At 51.5% G+C, this 22,627-nt stretch overlaps 1 protein-coding gene across 1 annotated transcript; it reads left to right on the top strand.

Annotated features, from left to right (window-relative positions):
* Positions 1 to 123: 123 nt before the first annotated feature.
* LOC125936619 (lipopolysaccharide-binding protein-like) lies at positions 124 to 22,607 on the top strand. The gene is made up of 16 exons (XM_049650807.1): positions 124 to 293; positions 944 to 1,058; positions 1,892 to 2,020; positions 2,436 to 2,591; positions 6,857 to 6,920; positions 9,709 to 9,772; positions 10,901 to 10,992; positions 11,724 to 11,900; positions 13,180 to 13,239; positions 14,160 to 14,330; positions 17,166 to 17,233; positions 18,814 to 18,859; positions 19,764 to 19,827; positions 20,240 to 20,334; positions 20,669 to 20,745; positions 21,895 to 22,607. The coding sequence occupies exons 1-16, from the start codon at positions 170 to 172 to the stop codon at positions 21,947 to 21,949; spliced, it is 1,557 nt and encodes a 518-aa protein (XP_049506764.1). The 5' UTR covers positions 124 to 169; the 3' UTR covers positions 21,950 to 22,607.
* The last annotated feature ends 20 nt before the right edge of the window (positions 22,608 to 22,627 follow it).

The following is a 22,627-nucleotide window of genomic DNA, read 5'->3' as shown; positions in this document are numbered from 1 at the left end:
GGGACTGGCCCAAAGCCTTGAACTTTCCCCGTCTTCTCTTCCAGCTGGCTCAGTTCCTCCTCTGGCCCCTGGCTTTATAAGCACCTCAGTTCTGCTGTCACCTTCAATAAGGGAGGCTCCTACGGAGAGAGCCTGACCAACCTCTGCCCAGGACGTTGCTGAAAACTGGATGATGGCCAGGCCGTCCTCTGTGGTGTTGGCCCTGTTGCTGCTGGCGGAGGTCTCTGGGTTTGCAGAAGGGGCGTCTAATCCTGGGTTCGTGGCCAGAATCACCAGAAAAGGCCTGGACTACGGTAAGGGGCTCGGCCATCCCTCTGGTGCGGCTGTTGCCCACCAGAGTGGTGTCGCAACCAGGACAAGGGATCTTAGAAACCTTGGGTATGTCACTCTCTGGGCTTCAGTTTCCTCATCTTGAATAGCGGAGGCTAAGGGTGGGGCTAGACCGGCATTTTCCCCAGGGGGCCAGCGGACTGTCCTGGAATTGCTGGGACACACGGTAAAATGTGGATTCCGAAGATCCGCCTACTACCGACGGAAGCGAGGCCTGGGAATCTGCATGGTTAACACAGGGTCCAGGCGATGGTGAAAACCCCGAAGGTTTGACTACACTGCAGTAACTCATTCCTCAAAAGTTCCCACGGTATTGTATCATTGCTTCCACGACCTTGTTGAATGAATAGATAACAATTGCCACTTACCTGGCACTTGGAATTCATGATCTAATTTCATTCTCAGGCATAGGGTGGTATCATTGTTATTACCATTGTATGGGTGGGGGGAAGTGAGTCTCAAGGAATTCAAGGGGCTTGCTTGGGAGCACACCAATAGTAAATGACAAGTCCTACATTCAATCCCAGGCCGTGTGATTTCAAAGCCCAGGCATCCGACTGCTACGCTTGGCTGCCTCCCAGGGAATGAGCTGACTCCCCCCATTTCCCCTCAGCCCACCGCTATGGAATAGCCACCCTGAAGAAGGAGCTGTCCACGATCAAGTTGCCTGATTTCTCAGGAAGCTTCAAAGTCGGTTGGATTAAAAGCGTGAGCTATGAGTTTTACAGGTGAGGTCTCCATTCTCCACTGCAGGGGCAGCGGAGGAAGAAGAATGGGGGCCTAGGTTCACGGGGTGGGAGGAAATAAACATGGAATCATCACTTGGGTTAAAGGCAAAAGGATCACGGCCAGCTCTTGTGGGGCTTCTGGAAGGTTCTATATGTTTCTTGAATCATCAGGATGGGAAGGAGAGCCTTAGAAACCATTTATGAGCCCCGCGAGGTCAGTCCTATAGAAAGTACCCCTAGATTTTTGTTCTGCCAGAGACCCCCAGGTACTCTCCTGATTGCCCAGATGAGGGATCAGGCTATGCCACTTAAAGGTCAATAGCCCTTCCCACAGTCCTACAGTATCCTTGCATCTGGTTTTCGCAGTGAGATACTTTTTAGTTTCTTAACACGTCCAGATCTGCCATCAACTGGGAGTTCTTCAAGGACAAGGGCTGAGCTGTGAATCTCTGTGTCCTCTGTGCCTAGAACCGGGTCTCACAGAACAGGGTCTCAATGGATGTTGGTTGAGTGAACTAATGAGTGTTGATTTGACAAGAGCCACGAACTCAAATGGCCACAGGGAGGGGGTATGTACCGGGTAGGGTGACTGTATCCATCACGGACCAGCCGAAAAAGCAGAATCCACACGAGGAACTTCGATGGAGGGAATCTAATATAGGGAACTTTCTCCAAGGTGTTAAAAGAACCGAAGAGCCAAGTAGAGGATAGTGAAGCAGCCAGAAATTCATAAAACCAGCGAATCACTAACAACCCTAGAGCCGAGAGCCTCGTGTGGAGGACTAATGGGCACCTGGCTTTTCTGGGTTTGATAGTCTGCCTTCCTTCTCCAGACTGAAGATCCATCGCTTCGAGCTCAGGAACTCGGATTTGAGACTACGCCCAACGCAGGGGATCACAGCCTCCTTGTCCAATAACTACGTGGCTGTCAGCGGGAACTGGAAGGTGAAAAAGGCTTTCATGTGAGTGGATTTGGGTGAGACTTGGGCAAGGGCAGGGCCTCCCACTCTGGGCTTCCATTTCTGGGTTCTTAACCCGTCTAGGAAGGACCCAGATGTGACTATCCTTAAGCCTCTATTTTATCATCTGTAGAATGGGGTCAATATTAACCCATCTCATAGATGCAGTTGTGGATTTAATAACAGAGCAGATGTAAGGCATTTAGCAGCGTGCCTGCCTGGCACACAGCAGATGTTCAATAAATGCTCGCTGTTTTAGCTCATGACAGAGTAGAGGCTCAGTTAGGATACACAGCTAGTTAGTGGGGAACTGGGGACTGGTCTAGTTAGTGGGGAACTGGGGACTGGTCTGCATTCTATTGGCTCCTCTTCCTACAGGGGACCGATCACACATTTGCTTCCCATTTCTCCCAATCAGCACCCTCGATGGTACTTTCGACGTGCACGTGGATGGCATTTCCATCTCGGTTTCCCTGAACTTGGGCAAGGACCAGTCTGGACGACCCACTGCCTCTGTGGCCCACTGCAGCAACTCCATTGGCCACGTCAGCATCGACATTTCTGGATCTCTAAGGTAAGAGACTCCACATGCTTGCTGGAGATTCTCGGAGACGCCTCGACATCCGGCCCACCCAGGGATGCTCCCAGTGGGGCATAAGAGCAAGATTTAAGGTTCATCAAGATCAGAGGTCAGTGAACCTGCAGGCCGATCCAGTCTGCCTCGTGTTTTTGTAAATAAAGCCATGGGCACACAGCCACACTCACTTACTCCCATGTCGTCTACAACTGCTTTAGCGCTGCAAGGGCAGAGTTGAGTCGTTGCAACAGAGACCGTGTGGCCTGCGATGCCAAAAATGTGCACTATCTGGCCCTTTAAGAAGGAGTCTGCCGGCACCTGGGCAAGAGGGCCTTTAATGGCAACCCAGGATTCCAAAGTGACTTGCCCGGAGGAGATGCTCAGTGAACATCGAATGAATAATGCCAGTCCCCAGATGACTGCCTTCCCTCCGCTGGGGTTGTCACTGCATCACCCAGATCCTGGCAGGACACAGGGCCTAACTGATAAGAATCTGATGAAGAGAATCTTAACTGGAGTGTGGACAGGGCTCAGGGGTGTTCAACAAGGGGTGTTGAAACTCCTGGAGACCGACGACAGTAGGGAGCTGTTACCACCCCTAGGGGTGAAGGTGAAAGGGGAGGGAAGGGTGTTGCCAGAGCCTAGAAAGAGCTGGAACCTTGGAGAAGGGGCCCTGGGGCAGGTATACTCACACACCCTGTCCCTGTGGCACAGCAGGGACACACCCGGTAAATACCCCAACCCCTCGCTCATTCCTGCCTGTGCCCCCTCATCAGCCAGACAGCAGGGGAGCCTGAGGGATGAATCTCCAGAGGCCAGCCCCCAGGACACAGAGGAGAGCAGAGGGAACTGGCAAGGGAGAGGTGGCAAACAGAATGAATAACCAATCACCTCTTTGCTAGACATGAATTCGCTGGATGACCACGTTGGGGGAAAAAATGTCAACAGAAACATGGGGTCCTTTAATCCTGTCAGCTGCAGGGGCATTTGTATTTCAGGAAGCCCAGAGACCGTTAGCTGTGCATTTACTCTACTGACAAATGTTTTCTGCACAAATACGAGGGGCTTTGAACTTAAGGCTGCCATTTGGAAAAGGAAACTTTTAGCTGAGCCTGGATGGCTTTAAAACACTGTATTGTTTTATTTATTTAATTTTAATTTGTTCATGTTTATTTATTTTTGAGAGAGAGAGAGAGAGACAGAGTGCAAGCAGGGGGAGGGCAGAGAGAGGGGGAGACAGAATCTGAAGCAGGCGCCAGGCTCCGAGCTGTCAGCACAAAGCCTGATGCGGGGCTCGAACCCACGAACCAGGAGATCATGACCTGAGCCGAAGTTGGACCCTTAACTGACTGAGCCACCCGGGGGGCCCCACTACTGTATTGTTTTAACTGGGTGGGCATAATACCCCATTTCTCAGGAACAAAGCCACGAAATTCTGTGTAGTTTACACACACACACACACACACACACACACACACACACACACACAATGGAGATGAACACAGTGGCGGCCAGAGAAATATTTTAGCTAGTTTGTTATGGTGGTGATAGCTACATGGGTGGGTGCCACTGATAGGGACACAGAAGTATGATTACCCATGGTCTTGACCCAAGTGGGGAGTTGGTAACTATTTAATTGTTCATTCAACAAATATTTATTGATCCCTTATTATTTGTCAGATCCTGAGCTCAATGCTAGGAATACGAGATGATACACAACACACAGGGTCCCCACCTTGGTGTAATTCGTATTCCAGTAGGGGGAAGGAGACATAAAGTATATTAATATCTATTGAATTGCTTTCAACATAGTTGTGATAACACACTTATAAGGAGAGAGTCCAGATGCTGTGAATATAATTTGGGCAGAGACAGATTCTTCACAGAAAGGATATCTGAAACGAGCCTTGATTCTTAGCAAAAGAGGAGGAAGGGGGATCTTCTCCGGTGGAGGAAGAAACATGTGCAAAGATCCTGAGGCATGAAAAGTCTGTACTTCCCAGAAAGGGATCGGAGGCCAGTATACCTGAAGGGGTGGTGCTTAATTAGAAAGAGCGAAAGGAATAGGCGGGAGCCAGACTCTAGTCTTTATCCCAACATCAGGCAGCGGGGAGCCATTGAAGGATTTTAAGAAAGGCAGTGATATAATCAGATTGGCTTTTTTTAGAAGATCACTCCCTAGGAGATTAGAGCTGGGCAGAGTGAGTGGAGGGAGACCAGAGAGGAGAGAGGCAGTTGTCCGGGTGAGAGACGATAATGTCCCAGGCAGGTGATGGCAGGGGACGTGGGGGAAAGGGCATGTGACAGATTTAGGAGTTGGACCGAATCTGGGCAACAAGAGGAAGAATGGGGCCAGGATGACTTTATGAAGTCTGTGACCCAAGGAAAGTTTCCTACTGCTTCAGTCTGTTATGCTTCTACTCAGTGTTGGAGGGGTCCTCAGAGGTGTCAGAGGGGGTGGGCTTTTCTGGAAGCAACACCCCACCCACAGCTGTCAGGGACTCCAGCCGTGCTCTCTACAGCCAGCATCATTCAGATCCACCCAGGGGGCCAACGTTCGCCCAGGCTATGAGTCCTGGGGCTTGCTCAGGGGACAGAACCCTGGAAAGTTCAAGATGCGTTCTGCAGAATCCCAGGGAATACTTGTGTCCGATTTTACTGCATGAATTTATAATATACCTACATTCATAATACACATCACCCAATCAGCAAGCATTGAATGGCAAAGAAAAATCTATGGGAGAAAAAATTTTACCAGACATGATTCCACGGACTCACTCATTTCCCACAACCTCTTACCCTCACCCCGGGAGAGCACATAGCGTGGGATGTCTGTTTGGGGGCACAATTCTCACCGAGTGCTACCTGGGGTGGGGAGGGTTTCTCTGAGAGCAGCTTTACCTGAAGTGGGTTAGACTCACAGCATGAGCCCAGGAGGTTATTCACCAGTGGCCCCTCAACACCTAACTCAGTGCTTGGCCCATCAGAGGCGCTCAGTAAATGTTTGTTGAATGAATAACTACTTGCTAAACTGCCAGGTAAGTTGTTCAGTGGATTTTGTAGGGTATAGAGAATGGACCTTACTCTGCTTGTTTTTCTTTTCTTGAGGTATAATTCACACATGACGTTATAGTAGTTCCAGGCGTACGACACAGTGACCCGATACTTGTATAGATTGTGAAATGATCACCACAGTGAGTCTCGTTAACATCTGTCACCACGCAGGGTTGCACGTATTTTTATTGTGATGAGAACTTTTTTTTTTTTTAACATTTATTTATTTTTGAGGCAGAGAGAGAGACAGAGCATGAACGGGGGAGGGGCAGAGAGAGAGGGAGACACAGAATCAGAAGCAGGCTCCAGGCTCCGAGCCATCAGCCCAGAGCCCGACGCGGGGCTCGAACTCACGGACCGCGAGATCGTGACCTGAGCTGAAGTCGGACGCTCAACCGACTGAGCCACCCAGGCGCCCCTGTGATGAGAACTTTTAAGACCTACTCTTAGCAACTTTCAAATATGCAATAAAGCATTATTATCTATAGTCACCACGCCGTACGTCATAGCCCCATGACTTATTTGTTTTGTAACGGACGTTTATCCCTTTTGACCTCTTCCGCCCATTTTGCCCCCTGCCCCCGCAACCACCAATGTGTTCTCCGTACCTATGAGCTTGATTGTTGTGGGTTTTTTTAGATTCCACGCATAAGGGAGACGTATGGTATTTGTCTCTCTCTGTCTGACTTATTTCACTTAGCGTAATATCCTCAAGGACCAGCCATGTTGTTGCAAATCGTAAGACAGCCTTCTTTTTTATGGTTGACTAATATTCCTGTGTGTGTGTGTCTGTGTGTGTGTGTGTGTGTGTGTCTGTGTGTGTGTACCACATTTTCTTTATTCATTCATCCTTTGATGAACGTTTAGGTTGTTTTTATATCTTGGCTATTATAAATAATGCTGTAGGTAATACAGAGGTGCTGATAACTTTTCAAGTTAGCGTTTTCAGTTTCTTCAGATAAGTACCTAGAGGTGGAATTGCTGGGTCATATGGTAGTTCCATTTTTAATTTGTTGAGGATCCTCCATACTTTCTCCAGAATGGTTGCACTAATTTACATTCCCACTAAGAGTACATGAGAGTTCCTCATCTGGCTGGGTCCCTTCTTGGGACAACGTGGGGGAAGATCAGACCCGCGAATGGCCCTCCTTTTTGGAGTCCTAGTTAATCACAAAGTGGATCCTGACTTCTTTCCTCTTTTTTTCCAGCTGGATCCTGAACCTCTTCCATAAAAGAATTGAAAACAATTTCAAAAACATCTTGGAACAAAAGGTAAGCAAAAGGATAAGTAGATTTGTGATTAATACAAGGACGGTTTGGCACGTACATAGGTACATATTTGATATTCGGAAAGAGCCTTGCCTCTTAAGTATGCTGTCATTTGAATGTGCTTAATAAAACTTTCTTCATTTATTGTGCAAAAGCAAACTTCAAGGCTTTCCTAAGTTTGTGGGACCACATACGCTAAATTGGCATTTGTACCTGGCAGAGCGTTTGATATCTAGTTGTAGATAATATTACGACATACGGACGAGTGACTTTGGTCGGATCCTTCCCTCACACCATACACAAAAATCAAGTCCAGGTGTTCTAAGGATTTAAATGAATGCCAAACCAAATCCAAAACTTTTTAGGAAAAATTTTGGATATCTTTTCCACCATATTTAAGGTGAAACTTAAATATGACTCATTCTTAAATATTCTTAAATATGGCTCACCCTCCCCCCACCCCAAATGCACCATATTGAAAATCATAGTGGGGCTGATCTTCAGTACCTCTCACCTCCGGAAAAAGCCTTGGAGGCAAAGCGTGCCTCTTCTTGGGAGTGCCTCTTCCACTTACCTGGTGTGTGTCTTTGGGCACACTGAAGGACCCCCTGGAACTTCACTCTACTCATTTGTAAAATTGGGACAATGAGCCCTACCTTGAAAGGGGCTGGTAAGGATTTGATTCGATAACCACTTAGCGCTCCCGGCACACAGGATGTGCTCAGAGCACTCACCAGCATTACTGCTGAGACTCATTTCTCAACTGCATTTCACCTCCCAGAATCTTTGCTCTTGACCACATGAGTCCTGCAGCCAGACCTCTGGGGTCTAAATCCCAGCTCTGCAACTTGTCTGACTGGGATGCTGTGGTTAACGGGCTTACCCTCTCTGAGCCCTGGGATTTTTTTTTTAATTTTTTAATGTTTCATTTATTTTTGAGAGAGAGAAGGAAAGAAAGTGTGTGTGAGTGGGGGAGGGGCAGGGAGAAAGGGAGACACAGAATCCGAAGCAGGCTCTAGGCTCCGAGGTGTCAGCACAGAGCCCGATGCGGGGCTCGACCTCATGAGTTGTGAGATCATGACCCAAGCCGAAGTCAGTCACCTAACCAACTGAGCCACTCAGGCGCCCCTGAGCCTTGGGATTCTTATTTACAAAACAGAAATAATCACAGCGTCTACACTGAAAAGCTGGTGGGAGGACCGTATGACATCATGCACACAGGCACTGACGAGTGTCTCATACAGAGGAAGGGCAGAGGAACTGACACGAGGCTATTTTCATTGCCATGTATGCCCCAGGAGCCCTGTGCAGCAGGCTGAGGTCAGAGGCAAGTTGTGGTCTCTGCCCAGCTAATATAGGAAACATGGGCCAGAAAAATCTGGATACCCTGCGTCCAGTGGGGAATGGGGCAGGTGTCGGAGAGGCTGAGCCCAAGGACTGGTCAGTTTCCCGGGATGGGAGCCCTGGCTGCGGCCCCCACAGGACTGAGGGTGCAGATAGAGATATGAAGACAGAGAGGACCTCTGACCCAGGGGCTTGGGGTGGGCGAGGTCAGGCCCCAGCAGGGCCAGCTTCCTGGGTGGCGCTGCCCTTTCCTTGTGCTCCGGGAGAGGCCAGGTCAGGCCCACCTGATGCAAGCTGGCTTGGAGTTTGCACAAAACAGTGGCTCCCAAAGTGGGGAAACTTCCCCCAAACAAAGTGTTGATTTTAAGTGATTGTGGAGCCTCGGTATTGCATCATGCAGAATGATGGCGTGAACGAGTGATCCCCTTTGCAGTCCTCTCCCTCTTTCATCAAAGGGGAAGTCTCCGTTTGGGGTCAATGTATCCTGAACGCTTCTCACAAAAAAAAAAAAAGGGAGCATTATCCAACGAGGCAGCCGTATCCAGCCTGGCTTTTTTTTTTCAATCCCTTGTATTCTTTTTTCCCAGTTATATCGTGTGTATGCCAAGGGAGGCCAGCTTTTCGCTGACAAGTGCTATAACATTTCTGTATTTTTTATTACGTGTATGTGATTCTTGAAAGGCCCCTTGATGCAAAGTGAACATTAAGTAAATGAAGAGGTGAGAAAGGCCAAGTCAGAGAGGTGGTGTAGGAATAGCAGAAGGTGGGAAATCGGAAGACTAGGGACTTCTGGGATCGTGCAAGCCGGAATTCTGGACGTTGGGAGCAGGCTGGTGGCCACTGAGGAACTGGTCTCAGGACTCTCCTTCTGGCTTTGCTTTGGGGCCCTCTGGTGGCCCTCATCAGTACTGCCTGCAGACCAAGCACCTTGCTCCGTAGGATCCCTTATTCCCAGGTAGCCGGGAGCCAGAGCAAGAAGAGGAAGCCAAGGGGCTGAGGAAGGAGGGGCTGGAGCCTCTGGTTCAAGAGCTGCCTCCTGCACCTAACGGCTCTTCTGCTTTACCCCTCGCTCTCTAATAAGCACGTCTACGTACTACACTTCTTGCCCCTCAGCTGCCAAGACATTGAACTGAGGACCATGACAAGGGCAGACCCCGGGGCCAGACTTGGCCACCATCCACTTTTAACGTGGGTTCCAGAAAAGTCTAGAAACTTAAGCTGGGCCCCCGTGTGTGGCCCAGCCCAAATGGCACAGTGACCAAGTGTTGCGTGTTGATGAAGGTAGCGGCCTCTTCTCCCTTTCGACACGCTCCTCCCCCCCTCACACACCTACCTACAGGGTGGGGAGATAACCCAGGTTTCCTGGAGGGTGGTGGGGGGAAGGGCAGGGCCAAGGAGACAGAGGGTAGAGGGAGACTCACCTGACTTTCTCACGCACTTTGGACAGATCTGCGAAATGGTCCGGAAGTCAACAGCCTCTCACCTGGAGCCCTATCTCCGGACGCTGCCAGGTTTGGAGGTCCCCTCCCTTCTCTGGGTGCCATCAGATGCCGGGACACCTGGTACCCCTGGAGCCATCACCATCATTTCCCAAGAGCCCCGGGAGAACTTTCCCCCCTAAGGACCTCTCCACCTTAGAGTTGAATACGGGGTAACCCCCTCTCTCGGGGGTCTCTACCGGAGGTGGGGGACTCAGGAGGTTAAGGGTAGTGACTCAGAAACCTGCCGGGAGCACGAGGTGGGCAGAGAATGACAAACGCATGGGAGAATCACGGGTCGGCTCTGCCCTGGCTGCTTTAACGAAACAGGGATGCTCTGAACTCCCCGCGTAGGGCCGGGGGTCCACCCAGCCCTGCCCCTCTGGCTGCCACAGGGACCTTTTACAATCAGGCCGGGTCTCCCCCTCTTCTTGGGACCTAGCAAAGATTCCTCTGACTCGCAGGACACTGAGCCCAGCTTCGAGTGACAAGGCCTTGCGTGGTCCGGCAATGTGGCCGGCCACACAGTCCCGATATGCCTCTAACATCGCCAACTCCTCTAATACACCCTACGTGCCTCTAATACGCTCTGTACTGCTACAACGTCCTTGCACATATCGTTCCCTCTGCCAGGAATGTCCTGCCCCACTTCCACCCCCCTTTCACTGAGTCAACACCCACTCCTCCTTCAGATCAGAGCCCAAGCAACCCCTCCTCTGACTCCCTGTCCAAATCAAGCTGCAACCCCCTATTTCGCCCTCTATTATACGGCTGATACCATCCAAGGGACCTACGCTACCTAACAGAGTTGCACTTTTGCATTTATTTGCTCGAGTATTTGATTGTCTTTCCCTATCTTCCTCCCCACCCTGGACTGTCAAAGGACAGGGATTTGGGCTCTCTCGCTCCGCTGTTTCATCAGCCTCTTGCATTACACTTGGCACATAGCACATGCTCAGTAAACATTGAATGAACGAGTGAACGGATGCACACAGCACTCTCTTTGTGACTGAAGGTACCATGGGTCGGCCCCAGCCCCATGTCCATTCTCCAAAGACAAAAGTCCACGTGAAAGGAGAGCCCTGAAACTGTGCAGTGCACAACGCACACAACTGTGTCTGACTACCCTATTCATAACGCTGTCTCTTTCCTGTTCCACAGTTATCGCCATGATTGACCAGGTTGCCGGTATTGACTACAGTTTAGTAGGAGCTCCCCAAGTGACTTCTCAAGTCATAGACACACCCTTCAAGGTAAGTTGCTGTGGAGAGGGGACTTTAGAGCTCAGGACTAGCAGAAAATCAATTCTACCTCCCAGAGTCGGCTCCTCCCCTCCTTCTCTAGTCCATCTGCCTATAAGTCCCCATCCTTGGCCAGTGTCCACAGCAGCAACAGGAAAGTAATATACCTTCTCTTGATTCCAGTCTCCTCCAGGATTCCCCGGGGGGTTGAGCCAGGCCCTAGAGCGCCAGCCTCCTCCAATCGTATTTACGAACCGAACACATCTGCTCCTTACTATGTGCCAGATGCTGAGTATTTGTACGAATATTAACTTATTTAAAATTTACGCCACCTAGAAACCATTGGCCCCATCTTAATTCGGCAAATGAAGCGGTCGAGGCACAAGGAAGCTGGGGACTCACCCAAAGTCCCAGAGCTAGTAAGTGGCAGGCCAGGGTTCAAACGGATACAGTTAATCTCCAGACTCCATGCTTCCCACATGCTTTCCACGTGCCACATCCTGAGCCTGGGAGAACATGGCACATACCTCCCCACCCAGCTCGATAACAGGGAGATTTGGGACGGTTGTCAGGGTCTAAATATTGTGGGGCCAGAAGGACACTTTCAGGACCCCAGGCCCACATTCTGGAGAGGAACCACCACCCAGGGCGCAGGAGACTTCCCTAGGCAGGCTTTGGATGCCTCTGCCGGGCACCCTCTCTGGTAGGAACCTTAGGTGGGTGATGTGTCCCTCTGTCTCCAGGGTGAATTCTTTGGCCGAAACTGGCGCTCCCCAGCCCCCTTCGATGCTCCTCCCATCAGGCTGCCTGAGAAACAGGACCACTCGGTCTACTTTGCCGTCTCCGAGCATGTCTTCAACACAGCCAGCCGGGTTTACCACCAGGCTGGGCGCATGAATTTCACCATCCAAAACCAGCACGTGAGTAAGAGAAGGAGGAGCCTGGGGGTCCCAGGAGAGAGCGTCAGGCAGGACAGTAGACCAAGGTTAGCGGTGTTCAGGGAAAGAACGTGCCATCTGAAACCTGCCGTGTGGGTTCAAATCCAGGCTGTGCCTCAGTTTCCGTCTGTGCATGTGGATCCCAGAGCTGCCTCTTCCCCAGGGATCTGTAAAGAGCGCGGTGTCTGACCCACGATACAGATAAGCTACTGTTGGTGGTGCTTTCAAACGTAAGCCAGACTCTGCGGTAACCTGTCTGGTCCTCCGAGTGGCGGATCCCAAGGCGGAGCTGGACTTGGGAGAGAGGGATGCGGGGCAGCGCCCGTGAAGGATAAAGGGGAGAGGAAGGGGGAGTAGGAAGGGAGAGCCCTCAGCGGGAGATGCAGTCCCGACACCGTGGAGGAGGGGGCAGGCGGGCGCGCTGGGTAGGAGTGCTGGAGGGCCCCCAAACCCACAAACCGTGAGATCGTGACCCGAGCCAAGTCGGAGGCGTGACCGACTCACCCACCCAGGCGCCCCTGCCTCTGGCTCATTGTCTTAATCCCGCCTGTGACCACCAAATTCTCCAGATCTACATACACCCTGGCTGTTCTCCGCCGGGGGCTGAGGGCTGTCCGGGAGAGTGTGGCCCCAGCACGAACGGTGTGGGGCCTGAATGAGACAGCAGGATGCTGCCAGCCAACCCCCCTCCTGGAAGTGGACCCCCTGAAGTCTGAGCCTCGCACCCCCACAGCCAAGCACTATGATGAGTCCATACGAGCAGCCCGCGGAAAGAGGGGATCGTGAGGGAGGAGAGATCCAGCAAGGTGGGCTGCGTGCAGGTGCAGGCAGCGTTCGCCAAGCCGGAAAATCAGCAAGTCATTGGGGCCAGTAGAGGACGGCACCATAAGAGAGGTTGGGGGGCCAGTCATCTCTGGCAATAGATTAAATCCAGGTCGCGCTGGTTACGAGACCTCACTGGCCCTTGAGGGGAGCATCCTGAGAAACTATGAACAACAAAAACCGACTTTTGTTAAGAGTTTACTGGGTTTCCAGGCACTTAGCGCTCTGCCCACACATGGTCTCATTCAATCCTCGCACGCTCTGCTCGGCGGGTGCTATCATGATCATCCCCATTTTCCAGGCACAGGACCTAGCAAGGGGTGCCGGAAAGTAGTCCGCCAAAAAGCTGGCAGGAGCGGTATTTGAACCCAAGCTGTCTGACCTCCAAGTCCACATCGTGTCCTGCGTCTCAAGCAGCCTCCTGCTTCTTCTACTGCAGATTCCCCTGGACTCTCCAATCCACCTGCACACCAACTCATTCCGGGCCATTATTCCTCAGGTAAGACCCGCGAACACTAATCTCGGAGTATAAGGCAACCCCTCGACCTAGACCAGATGCGGAGATTGTATTGGCGTGGCCATGAGCTGTGCCTACACTTCCTCCAAACAGCTTACCTATTAGAACGGTGGGTAGAGATAAAAGCTATTAGGTTTTGCATGCACCAGTCCCATCATTCTCTGACCCCTTGTGGCATAAAGTCTCAGGATCTGGATTCGGATTGATTGCCTGTGTTTGAACCCTGGGTCTGCTGTTCTCCATCTCTGGAACTCTAGAGAGAGTTCTCCATCTCTGGAACTCTCCAACTCTGGAACTCCGTCTCGTCGGGCCTCAGTTTCCTCGTCTGTCAAACGGGGACAATAATAATACCTGACCCGCCGGGTCGCTGGGAGGGTCACATGGGAGATGATAGCACCGAACCAGCGCAAATGTATAAGATCTTTCTGGGGCACAAGGGGGGAGGGCACATCGGGCCGGCTCATAATTTGGGGCTAGGCCACTAATTGATATTTGTTTGACGTTTATGTAAAGCGTAGCTGAAAAGTGGCGGAAGCCCAGTGGAGAACAATCGGTGCCCCCTCTCTTGAACCAGGCAATTCAGCCCCAGCCCCAAATTTACACTGTAGTCAACACAAGCTGGCCCGCATAGGCAGCAGTATGGCGACCATCGCTGTTACTGGAGCGTGCCCACTGGGGGTGTCTCTCACTTTATTAGAGTACACTTTCCAATCACAACACCTGTCTATTGGAAAGAGTTCTGGAAAACACAATGCCCGCCCTCCTGTCACATTTCCACTGCTGGTCAAAGGCCCTTGGAAGTTTGGACTTTGGGGATCTGCCCACCTGCCCTTCCCTGATACAGCTCGGGCTCCTTCTGTCTGTCTCCCGCCCTCCCCTGAGTCTCTGCCCTCTTTCTCCAGCTGGCCAGGTTGTACCCCAATACGGAGCTAGAGCTCGAGACGTCTCCCGAATCGGCCCCGTTCCTGATGTTCACCCCTGGAAATGTGACCCTCAGTCCAGTGATAGACATCCAGGCCTTTGCTCTCCTGCCCACCTCCTCTGAGCGCAAGCTACTCTTCGAACTCAGGGTGGTAAGTCTGATCCCAGCTCCCCAGAGGAGCAAGGGGTTCCGCCTGCCACGGTGTAAGCCTCTCCCTCCTCTGAAGGACCGGGAGACTGCACAGTTCGTAGACGCTGGAGGCTGCTTCTTCTTGCCAGCAGCGTGAGGGGACCTTGCATTTCAGGCTTCCCAAGGGCATACTTAATCACATCATACACTGTCACAATTGCGAGAAAGCTTAAAAGTCATTCCCTCCAGCTACGTTGGACAATTTTAGCTTGCGCACTCTTACATTTGCTATAAAAACGTGTTTGATTTAAAGCACAACCCTTCTGAAATTAGTATAAATAAAAATCATTAAATTACCTTTTTAAAGAAGGTATAAAATGTAAAGAAGTCTTACGATGGCAATACTCTCCAAACTGAGCTACACGTTCAACACAATCCCTATCAAAATCCCAGCTGGCTTTTTTCGGCAAGCTGATCCTAAAATTCATATGCAAACTCAAGGGGCCTAGAATAGCCAAAACAATCCTGAAAAAGAAAAACAAGCTGTAGAGCTCCTACTTCCCTATTTCAGAACTTACTAGAAGGCTACAGTAATCAAGATAGTGTGGTGCTGGTGCAAAGAGAGACATACAGATCAACGGAATAGAATTAGGAATCCAGAAATACATCACCATATTTACAGCCAAATGATTTTCAACAAGGGGACCAAGGCAATTCAGCAGAGGAAGAATAAGATTTTTTTTAAGTTTACTTATTTTGAGAGAGAGAACACGCACTAGTGGGGAAGGGGCAGAGACAGCAGGAGAGCGAGAGAATCCCAAGCAGTCTCCCCAACACCGGGCTCGACCTCATGAACCATGAGATCACGACCTGAGCCGAAATCAAGAGTTGGACGCTTAACCGACTGAGCCACCCAGGTGCCCCAAAAAGAAGCTTTTAAGAAATGGTGCTGGGACAACTGGATATCCACATGCAAAATGAAATCAGACCCCTTCCTTATACCTACACAAAAAATTGACTAAAAGTGGACCCCAACCCAAAGGTGGGAGCGAAAAATACAAAACTCTCAGAAAAAAAAACACAGTATTAAATCTTCTTGACCTTGGGTTAGGCAAAGGCTTCTAAGAGGCAAATCAAAAGCATGAACAACAAAATTAAAAAATGGGTAAATTGGACGTCACCAAAATTAAAAACTTCTGTGCTTCAAAGGACATAATTCAAAAAAGTGAGAAAACCCACAGAAAGAGAGAAAATGTTTGCAAAGCATATATATGGGAAGGGATGTGCTTCCAGAATATATAAAGAACTCTTACAAGTCAGTCATAAAAACAACAAGCCAGGGACGCCTGGTTGGCTCAGTCGGTTAAGCGTCCGACTTTGGCTCAGGTCATGATCTCACGGTTCGTGAGTTCGATCCCCATGTCGAGCTCTGTGCTGACAGCTCAGAGCCTGGAACCTGCTTCCGATTCTGTGTCTCCCTCTCTCTCTGACCCTCCCCCGCTCATTCTCCACCCCCTCCGTCTCTCTCTCTCAAAAATGAATAAACATTAACAAATTTTAAATGACAATCCAATTTCAAAAGGGGCAAAACACTTCTGCTTCTGGGAAGATGGGCTAGATAGATGTCCATTTCCCCCACTCCTGCTGAGTACAACCAAAAACCTCACACATTACATATAAAATAAACAAGAAAACTCTGAAAGGCAGAGAGAAAAAGGTGGATGGGCCAGGGGCCTCAGGATCGAAGGAACGGCATGATGATGAGTGCCCTGGGTTTTCTTTTTGCCCTACAGAGTTCAATTTGGGGCAAGGTGGAAACACTCCCAGGCACAAGCAAAAAAGAGCCCCAACAACATCCTCCTGTCTCTAGCCAAAGGACCAAAAACGGGACAGCCTCGTAAGACAGAAAACTTATAGACAATCCATAACTCGCTTAAGGCTATACCAACATGCCCAACACCCCTGCCGGGGTGTGTCAGTGGAATAGAGAAAAGGAGTGAATTAAAAGATAGGGTGATAGAAATGAGCCAGTCCGAACCCACAGACTGAACAGACGTAAGGAGCCTCAGGGCCCCGTGGGACTCCGACAAAAGATCTCACCTTCATGTCTTCAGAGTCTCAAAGTAATAATGGCTGGGAATTCCCCAAATTTGGCAAGAGACATAAATCCAGAATAGCGAACCACCCTAGATGTTGCCTGGTTCAACCGCACCCCTCGACGGACCACCCCTCGACGGGTCGGCTGCTGGTATCTTTAAATGTCCCTAGGGCTCAGGGACTCTCTGAACTTCTCTTAGTAGCCTGCTTCAAAGCCCAGTCATACTTGTCGGTGGACGGTCTCCCTATTCGAATGTTCTGTGTCTTTAGCTCCGGCTTATTTCCCCTTCTTGATGCTTCCATTAAGACCTCTAAAACCCCAGCTCACCTTTCTTAAAATCGGCTGGGGAGCCACCAACATTCTGCATCCCCAGCCCACAATCCTCGGGTCGCCCCTTTTCACCTACATGTTCCACATCCCGCCGTGGCTTCTATTTCTTTTTTTTTAATTTTTTTTTTAATGTTTATTTATTTTTGAGACAGAGAGAGACAGAGCATGAAGGGGGGAGGGGCAGAGAGAGAAGGAGACACAGAATCGGAAGCAGGCTCCAGGCTCTGAGCCATCAGCCCAGAGCCTGACGCGGGGCTCGAACTCACGAACCGTGAGATCGTGACCTGAGCTGAAGTCGGATGCTCAACCGACTGGGCCACCCAGGCGCCCCCCGTGGCTTCTATTTCTGAAGCATTTTCTCCTGGACTGGGAGCCGACCGGACTTCTACATGGGCTGGGAGTCTGGGTTACCCCCCTTTGCTTTTCTAGACGACCAACATCTCCGCCATCATCAGTGTGAGCTCCGGCAGGATCGTTGGTTCGGTGACCACGGGCAGGTAAGAGGCCGCAGGATGAGGGGAGGAAATAGGGCAGGATGGGGAGAACCCGGCAGTGGCTAGAGCATCTAGTCTGTTCGCTGATAGGACTGGCATTGACCCTTGGAAACAGAGATCTCCACAGGGGCTGGCCTATCCTGTAATCCAGGTGCCCCTTTGGAAAGGCATGTTGACATGGCATGCATGAAAGGCATGCTTCCCTGTCCCCTCTCAGGCGTCAGTGGAGGAGCCGGACTTCCGCAAAGGGATAACTTAGGAACCGTAATCTACCTGGAAGACGCGGGGCTCTGCAGGGACTTTGTATAAAAGATTGAGAAAAACTATCAGCAACCTGCACAGGAGAAAGGGAGATTTGGGATGCAGGGTTAAAGACGCCCCAGCCACTCCTTGCTGCTCCCCTGTCCAGACACCCAGTCAGTAGGCAAGTCCTTACCTAACCAGGGGGCCAGTGGGGGGGGGGGGGGGGGGGAGGGATGCAGGCTTTGGGCGGGAGGGAGTATATCCCCAGCGAGGGCTGGCGCTTCCCCTGGCGGTGTCCTCCATCTGGAGCCCTCACCTGTGTCCCGTGTGTCACTCGCTCTGGGTGCTGCTGCCTGCTGGGGAACAGGTGCAGCGGGTGCGTCAGAGGAACTGATTCCGGGCTTCGGGGCTAGATGCGTGTTGGCTGATAAAGTGCACTGACCCCATTAAGATGAACATCTCCTTTAGAGGCCTTTAAACAGAGAAGCCCATGGTGAACATGTGGGCCGTGCAGAGGTCCCGGAATTTGAGTTTATGCATAAACCTGGCCTGGGGCGGGGGGGTGGGGGTGGGGGTGGGGCGGGGGTCGCAGTATCCGAGCGGACAGACAACGGCTTGGGCTGTGGAGAGACGACAAAATGAGGGACGACGTAAGAGGACCTCACACAGTGGTTTCATCAAGGAATTAGCAGAACGATTCTGCCCCATGAGAAGAAAGCAGAGATCAGCCCAGGGTAGTTAGAATCCCTGAACAAGAGAGCCCGGCCAGCAGCCGGGAGGTTCAAAGGTGGGGGGGGGGGGGGGGGGGGGGGTTGGCTGCTACAGCGACAGCAACCGAGGTCCCCCCGGAACAATATTGTCTGTTCCCAGACAAGAACAATGATAATTGTTTGCATAATTATCATGCAAATAACGCGTGCTCATGGCAAGAAAAAGTTGGAAATTGCAAAGGTGTAAAAGAAAACCACCCCGAATCCCCCCTAACCCTGCCACGTAGTAATAGTTTCCCGCTTCCTTCCATTTTTTGTGCCGTTTTACATAATCGGCCGAGCAGAGCATTACTTTTTGTATCCCACTTGTTCCAGTCAGTGTTTGTATCGTCATAATTTATGTAAATTGTTGCAGATGCTCTGCCAGCTTATTTTTAACAACGTCGCTTCTTCTTAAATCACCGGGCATGCTTGAAGGCCTTAAAGGGACCACACTGCAGAGAAACGCTGGGGTGCCCAGGCCCCCGGGGAAACAGCCTTGCCCGTGGGCACTGGGTGCTCCCCTCGGGTAATGGCGAGGAAGTAGCGGTCACGGCTCGCGGTGACCCGTGCCTCTCTTTCTCCACGCAGTAAGCTGAAATTGGAACTGAAACACTCCAACGTCCGTTACTTCAACGTGAGTTGTTTTCCCCAGCACCTCTTCTGTGTGTTCTCCGAGCAGGGATTCAGCGTGGGGTGGGGCAGGGGAGGCCACAGAAGACGCATCGTGGAAACGGATGCTGTGTCTAAAAGTTAATCCTCCAAGAAGGGCGTTGCCTGAGGGCCAACGGAGGCAACAGGACGTGGACATCAAGAGCGTTGAAGGAAGATAGATCTGGGCGCTTTTACCAGATGTGCCGCTGGGTTACTGCGTGACGTGAGGAAAATGACTTAACCTTTCTGGGCCTCAGTTTCCCTGACCGTAAAATGGGAATACTGATACCCACCCCAGCTACTTTGAATGGGAGCTATCACGTGACGTGGGGCAATGAAGTTAGTAAGACCCTTTGACAAAGTGCCTCACACAGAGTAAGCTCTCGGTATATATTCAGTGTCTTGATACCATGATAATAGGAGCCCAGGTCCACAACACCTTACCCAAAGCCCTTAGAGCTGATGGGCTTCAGAAGTGAGAACTTTTGACAGGAAATCTGGGGTGTCCAGCATAGCTTAGCTAACTCTTTCAGGGGGATCTGGGGCAGCGCTCTATCACCAAGCACATTAAAACTTCTGCAGCAAAATTTTAAAGTGTTTGCACCGAGTGGAGTAAGAACCACGAAATATCCCGACGGCAGTTCAGGTCCAGGGTTGCCATAAGATGAGCCTGTACGTCCTGATGGCGAAGGAAGGTCAGAGACTGGGGTTTAGGAGATCGGGAGTAAGGAGCTGTTTGTTCATCGGCAGCCAACCTGCTTTGGGAGTGGGGTGGCATGTCGGTGTTTCTGGAGGCGGGGGCCAGGCAGATGTCCTTCCCTCGGACTCGTTTTCATTCACATCCTGTTTGTTCCCTTTGCTCTGTGCACCCCCACCCCCCCCGCCAGGTGGATCTGATGGAAGCCATCCTCAATTACTACGCGCTGCACACCCTGTACCCCTCCCTCAACGGTAAGCCTAGCTGCTATCGTGCAAACGTTGAATTCTACCCTTTCTGTAGGAGTCAGGGATCAGTCGGCCTGCCACTTACCAGGCTGAGCCCCTCTTCTTCCAGGACCCCGCGCTCATGGAGCTCACGCTTTGTTGGGAAGGCAGACGTGTAACAGGCAGTGACAACCTGCGTGACAAATGCCTTGACAGAGGAAGCACAGGGTGCTGTGGGAGCTAGGAGGAGGCACTGAACATGACTTAGAGGTCGGTCCAGGCTTCCAGGAGGTGAGGGTCAAGTTGAGTCCCAAAGCACAGGGAGTTGGGCCAAGGGAGGAGGGGCATTCCAGGCAGCACCTGGAGAACATCTGGAGTTGGCACCAGGGCCAGGTTGGGTGACTGACTTGCTCAGTGACCTTGACCTTGATGGAAGCAGCGCTTGGCCCAGTAGCTGCCGGAGAACCAGCAGGCCTCCTTCTACACCACGGCCTTCTCCAGCTGGCCTCACCACCTGCCTTTTACCACCACGAGGTTAGAGCAGGAAGTCATCCTGGAAAAGAGAGAGCGGCAGAGATGATGGTCCTCGGGGACGAGTCCCTGGTTATAAGTACAGCATGTCCCATCCCGGCCGCTCTGGCTGGTGGAGGCTGTCCACATCTGTCCCCTCCTGAGGAAGCCGCATTTGCCGGGCATTTTCATCTACATGCCCCGCTCCCCACAGAAAACCGGCCCCGAATCCAGCAGCCTACCGCATTTCAAAGCAGCCCGCCCTGTCACCGGCCAGCGGCCAATGCAGTGAGCTGTGTCCCCACACGTCCTCAGCCTTCTCCGTCCAACCCGTGTCTCTCTGCTGTTTATCTTCCAGCAAAGCTTGAGGAGGGCTTCCCTCTGCCTCTGCCAAGGGACACCTACCTCAACAGTTTGGAGCTCCACGTCCACAAGGTCAGTGAGACGTGGGGTCTGGATGGGGAGCCCTAAGGCCTCCTGGGAGGGCTGCTTTCGGGGCTGGTAGATATTAGGGGGAGCCCCTGATTCCCACTTATATCCTGGACTTAATGTTTATAGGGACAAATATTTTTGTTTTAAATTTTGGAGTGCAGATGCAGGTTTGGATTATGTGGAATCTTGGCTTCGTGCAGAAAGGCTCAGTTCCCAGTAAGTCAGTTCAAACACCTTAACTGCACATCAACAATGTGGAGGGCCCTATACCCATGTGTGGCAGGAGGAAAACGTGCACAGGGGTCAGATTAGATGCACCACTTCCGGGTTGATGAGCCAGAACTTCCTTGGTGGTGTGAGAGTCCCCACTGGGCCACCAGCCAGCCTTCCCTCCCACAGCAGCAAGAGATGTTCCCGGAGAAAAACTGACCAGGCCTTTTAGCGCAAGAAGCACGTCAGGGGCAGGGACAGGGACAATGACAGTTTATAACTCCAGAGACACCCATGTCTTCAGTGTTCATAGCATGTTCTTACTCCAAGGTAATTCTAGACTACATCCTTATAAATTAATTATGCGAGGGGAGTAAACTGAGGCAGCACCCAGAGGCACATTGTTCTCCTGGGAGAAAAAACTTCTGGGGGACGGACAGTGACATTCATGCATGTCTTCCAGAACTCAGCAGATCGGGAAATGCAAATAAATTCCCGGGGGGCAGGCAGCTGAGAGGGACAGTGTTTCTAAAAACCTCCAAGACCTGGGGCGCCTGGGTGGCGCAGTCGGTTACGCGTCCGACTTCAGCCAGGTCACGATCTCGCGGTCTGTGAGTTCGAGCCCCGCATCAGGCTCTGGGCTGATGGCTCGGAGCCTGGAGCCTATTTCCGATTCTGTGTCTCCCTCTCTCTCTGCCCCTCCCCCGTTCATGCTCTGTCTCTCTCTGTCCCAAAAATAAATAAAAAACGTTGAAAAAAAAATTAAAAAAAAAACAAACAACCTCCAAGACCTAAAGGCATGGCCTTTGCACTTGACCTGGTGTTTCGGTTCAAGTGAGAACGTGCCTCTAGACCCAGTGGGGGTTCCCCTTTCGGGAAGCTCCTCTCCTACGCTGCTCACAAAGTGAGCTTTCTTGTGTGTCCTGTTTGCCTCCTCTCCAGAACTTCTTGCTCTTGGGGGCCAACCTTGAAGAGGCCGAACACTGAAGAGGAGTAGCCATGGCCGGAGGAGGGGACGACATCACAGCTGGGGCTGCCCCTGCCCCCGTGGGGGTCCGGAGGCTGCAGCCACACTGCCTCCACTCCTGTGAGGGCCCCCTCCACGTGGGCACTAGTCACCGGGGAGCCTGTGGCACCTGAACACAAGCCTGAACAGGTGACCCCTTCCCCCCTCCTTTCTCCTCCTCCTCCTTCCCGTGTCCCTTCGTGGTTTCTTTACGGCTGTCCTTAGCCTTACTCTGGGCGGCTCGCCCCTGGCTACCTACCTGCCGGCCACCGGAATAAACCTCAGTAAAGGGGGAAAGCATGAGCAATGTCTGGTCGCCACACAGCTCAAAGCACCTCGCTCACCACGAAACATGAACTTAGTCCCCTGTGTCCTTTGGTGTCGTGGTTACAGGAGCAAGAGTCAGACAGAGGGGGCTCAGCGCTTCCTTGATGTGTGATATTGATCGAAATGGGAACGGGGCGCCTGGGTGGCTCAGTTGGTCGAGCGTCCGACTTCGGCTCGGGTCGTATCTTGCGGTTCATGGGTTCCAGCCCCACATCAGGCTCTGTGCTGACCGCTTGCTCAGAGCCTGGAGCCTGCTTCGGATTCTGTGTCTCCTTCTCTCTCTGCTCCTCCCCAGCTCACGCTTTGTCTCACTCTGTTTCTCAAAAACATATAAATGTAAAA

Source organism: Panthera uncia (assembly GCF_023721935.1).
Source record: "Panthera uncia isolate 11264 chromosome A3 unlocalized genomic scaffold, Puncia_PCG_1.0 HiC_scaffold_11, whole genome shotgun sequence".
Taxonomy (NCBI): domain Eukaryota; kingdom Metazoa; phylum Chordata; class Mammalia; order Carnivora; family Felidae; genus Panthera; species Panthera uncia.
Note: the sequence above shows the minus strand (reverse complement) of the source record. Positions and strands in the feature narration are given on the sequence as shown.

Excerpts from the sequence above, each read along its gene's own strand:
- LOC125936619 (XM_049650807.1), top strand. The coding sequence starts at position 170 with ATGATGGCCAGGCCGTCCTCTGTGGTGTTGGCCCTGTTGCTGCTGGCG. Across the intron at positions 17,234-18,813 it reads GGTTCGGTGACCACGGGCAG|TAAGCTGAAATTGGAACTGA; the intron begins GTAAGAGGCCGC and ends TTCTCCACGCAG. Across the intron at positions 18,860-19,763 it reads CCAACGTCCGTTACTTCAAC|GTGGATCTGATGGAAGCCAT; the intron begins GTGAGTTGTTTT and ends CCCCCCCGCCAG.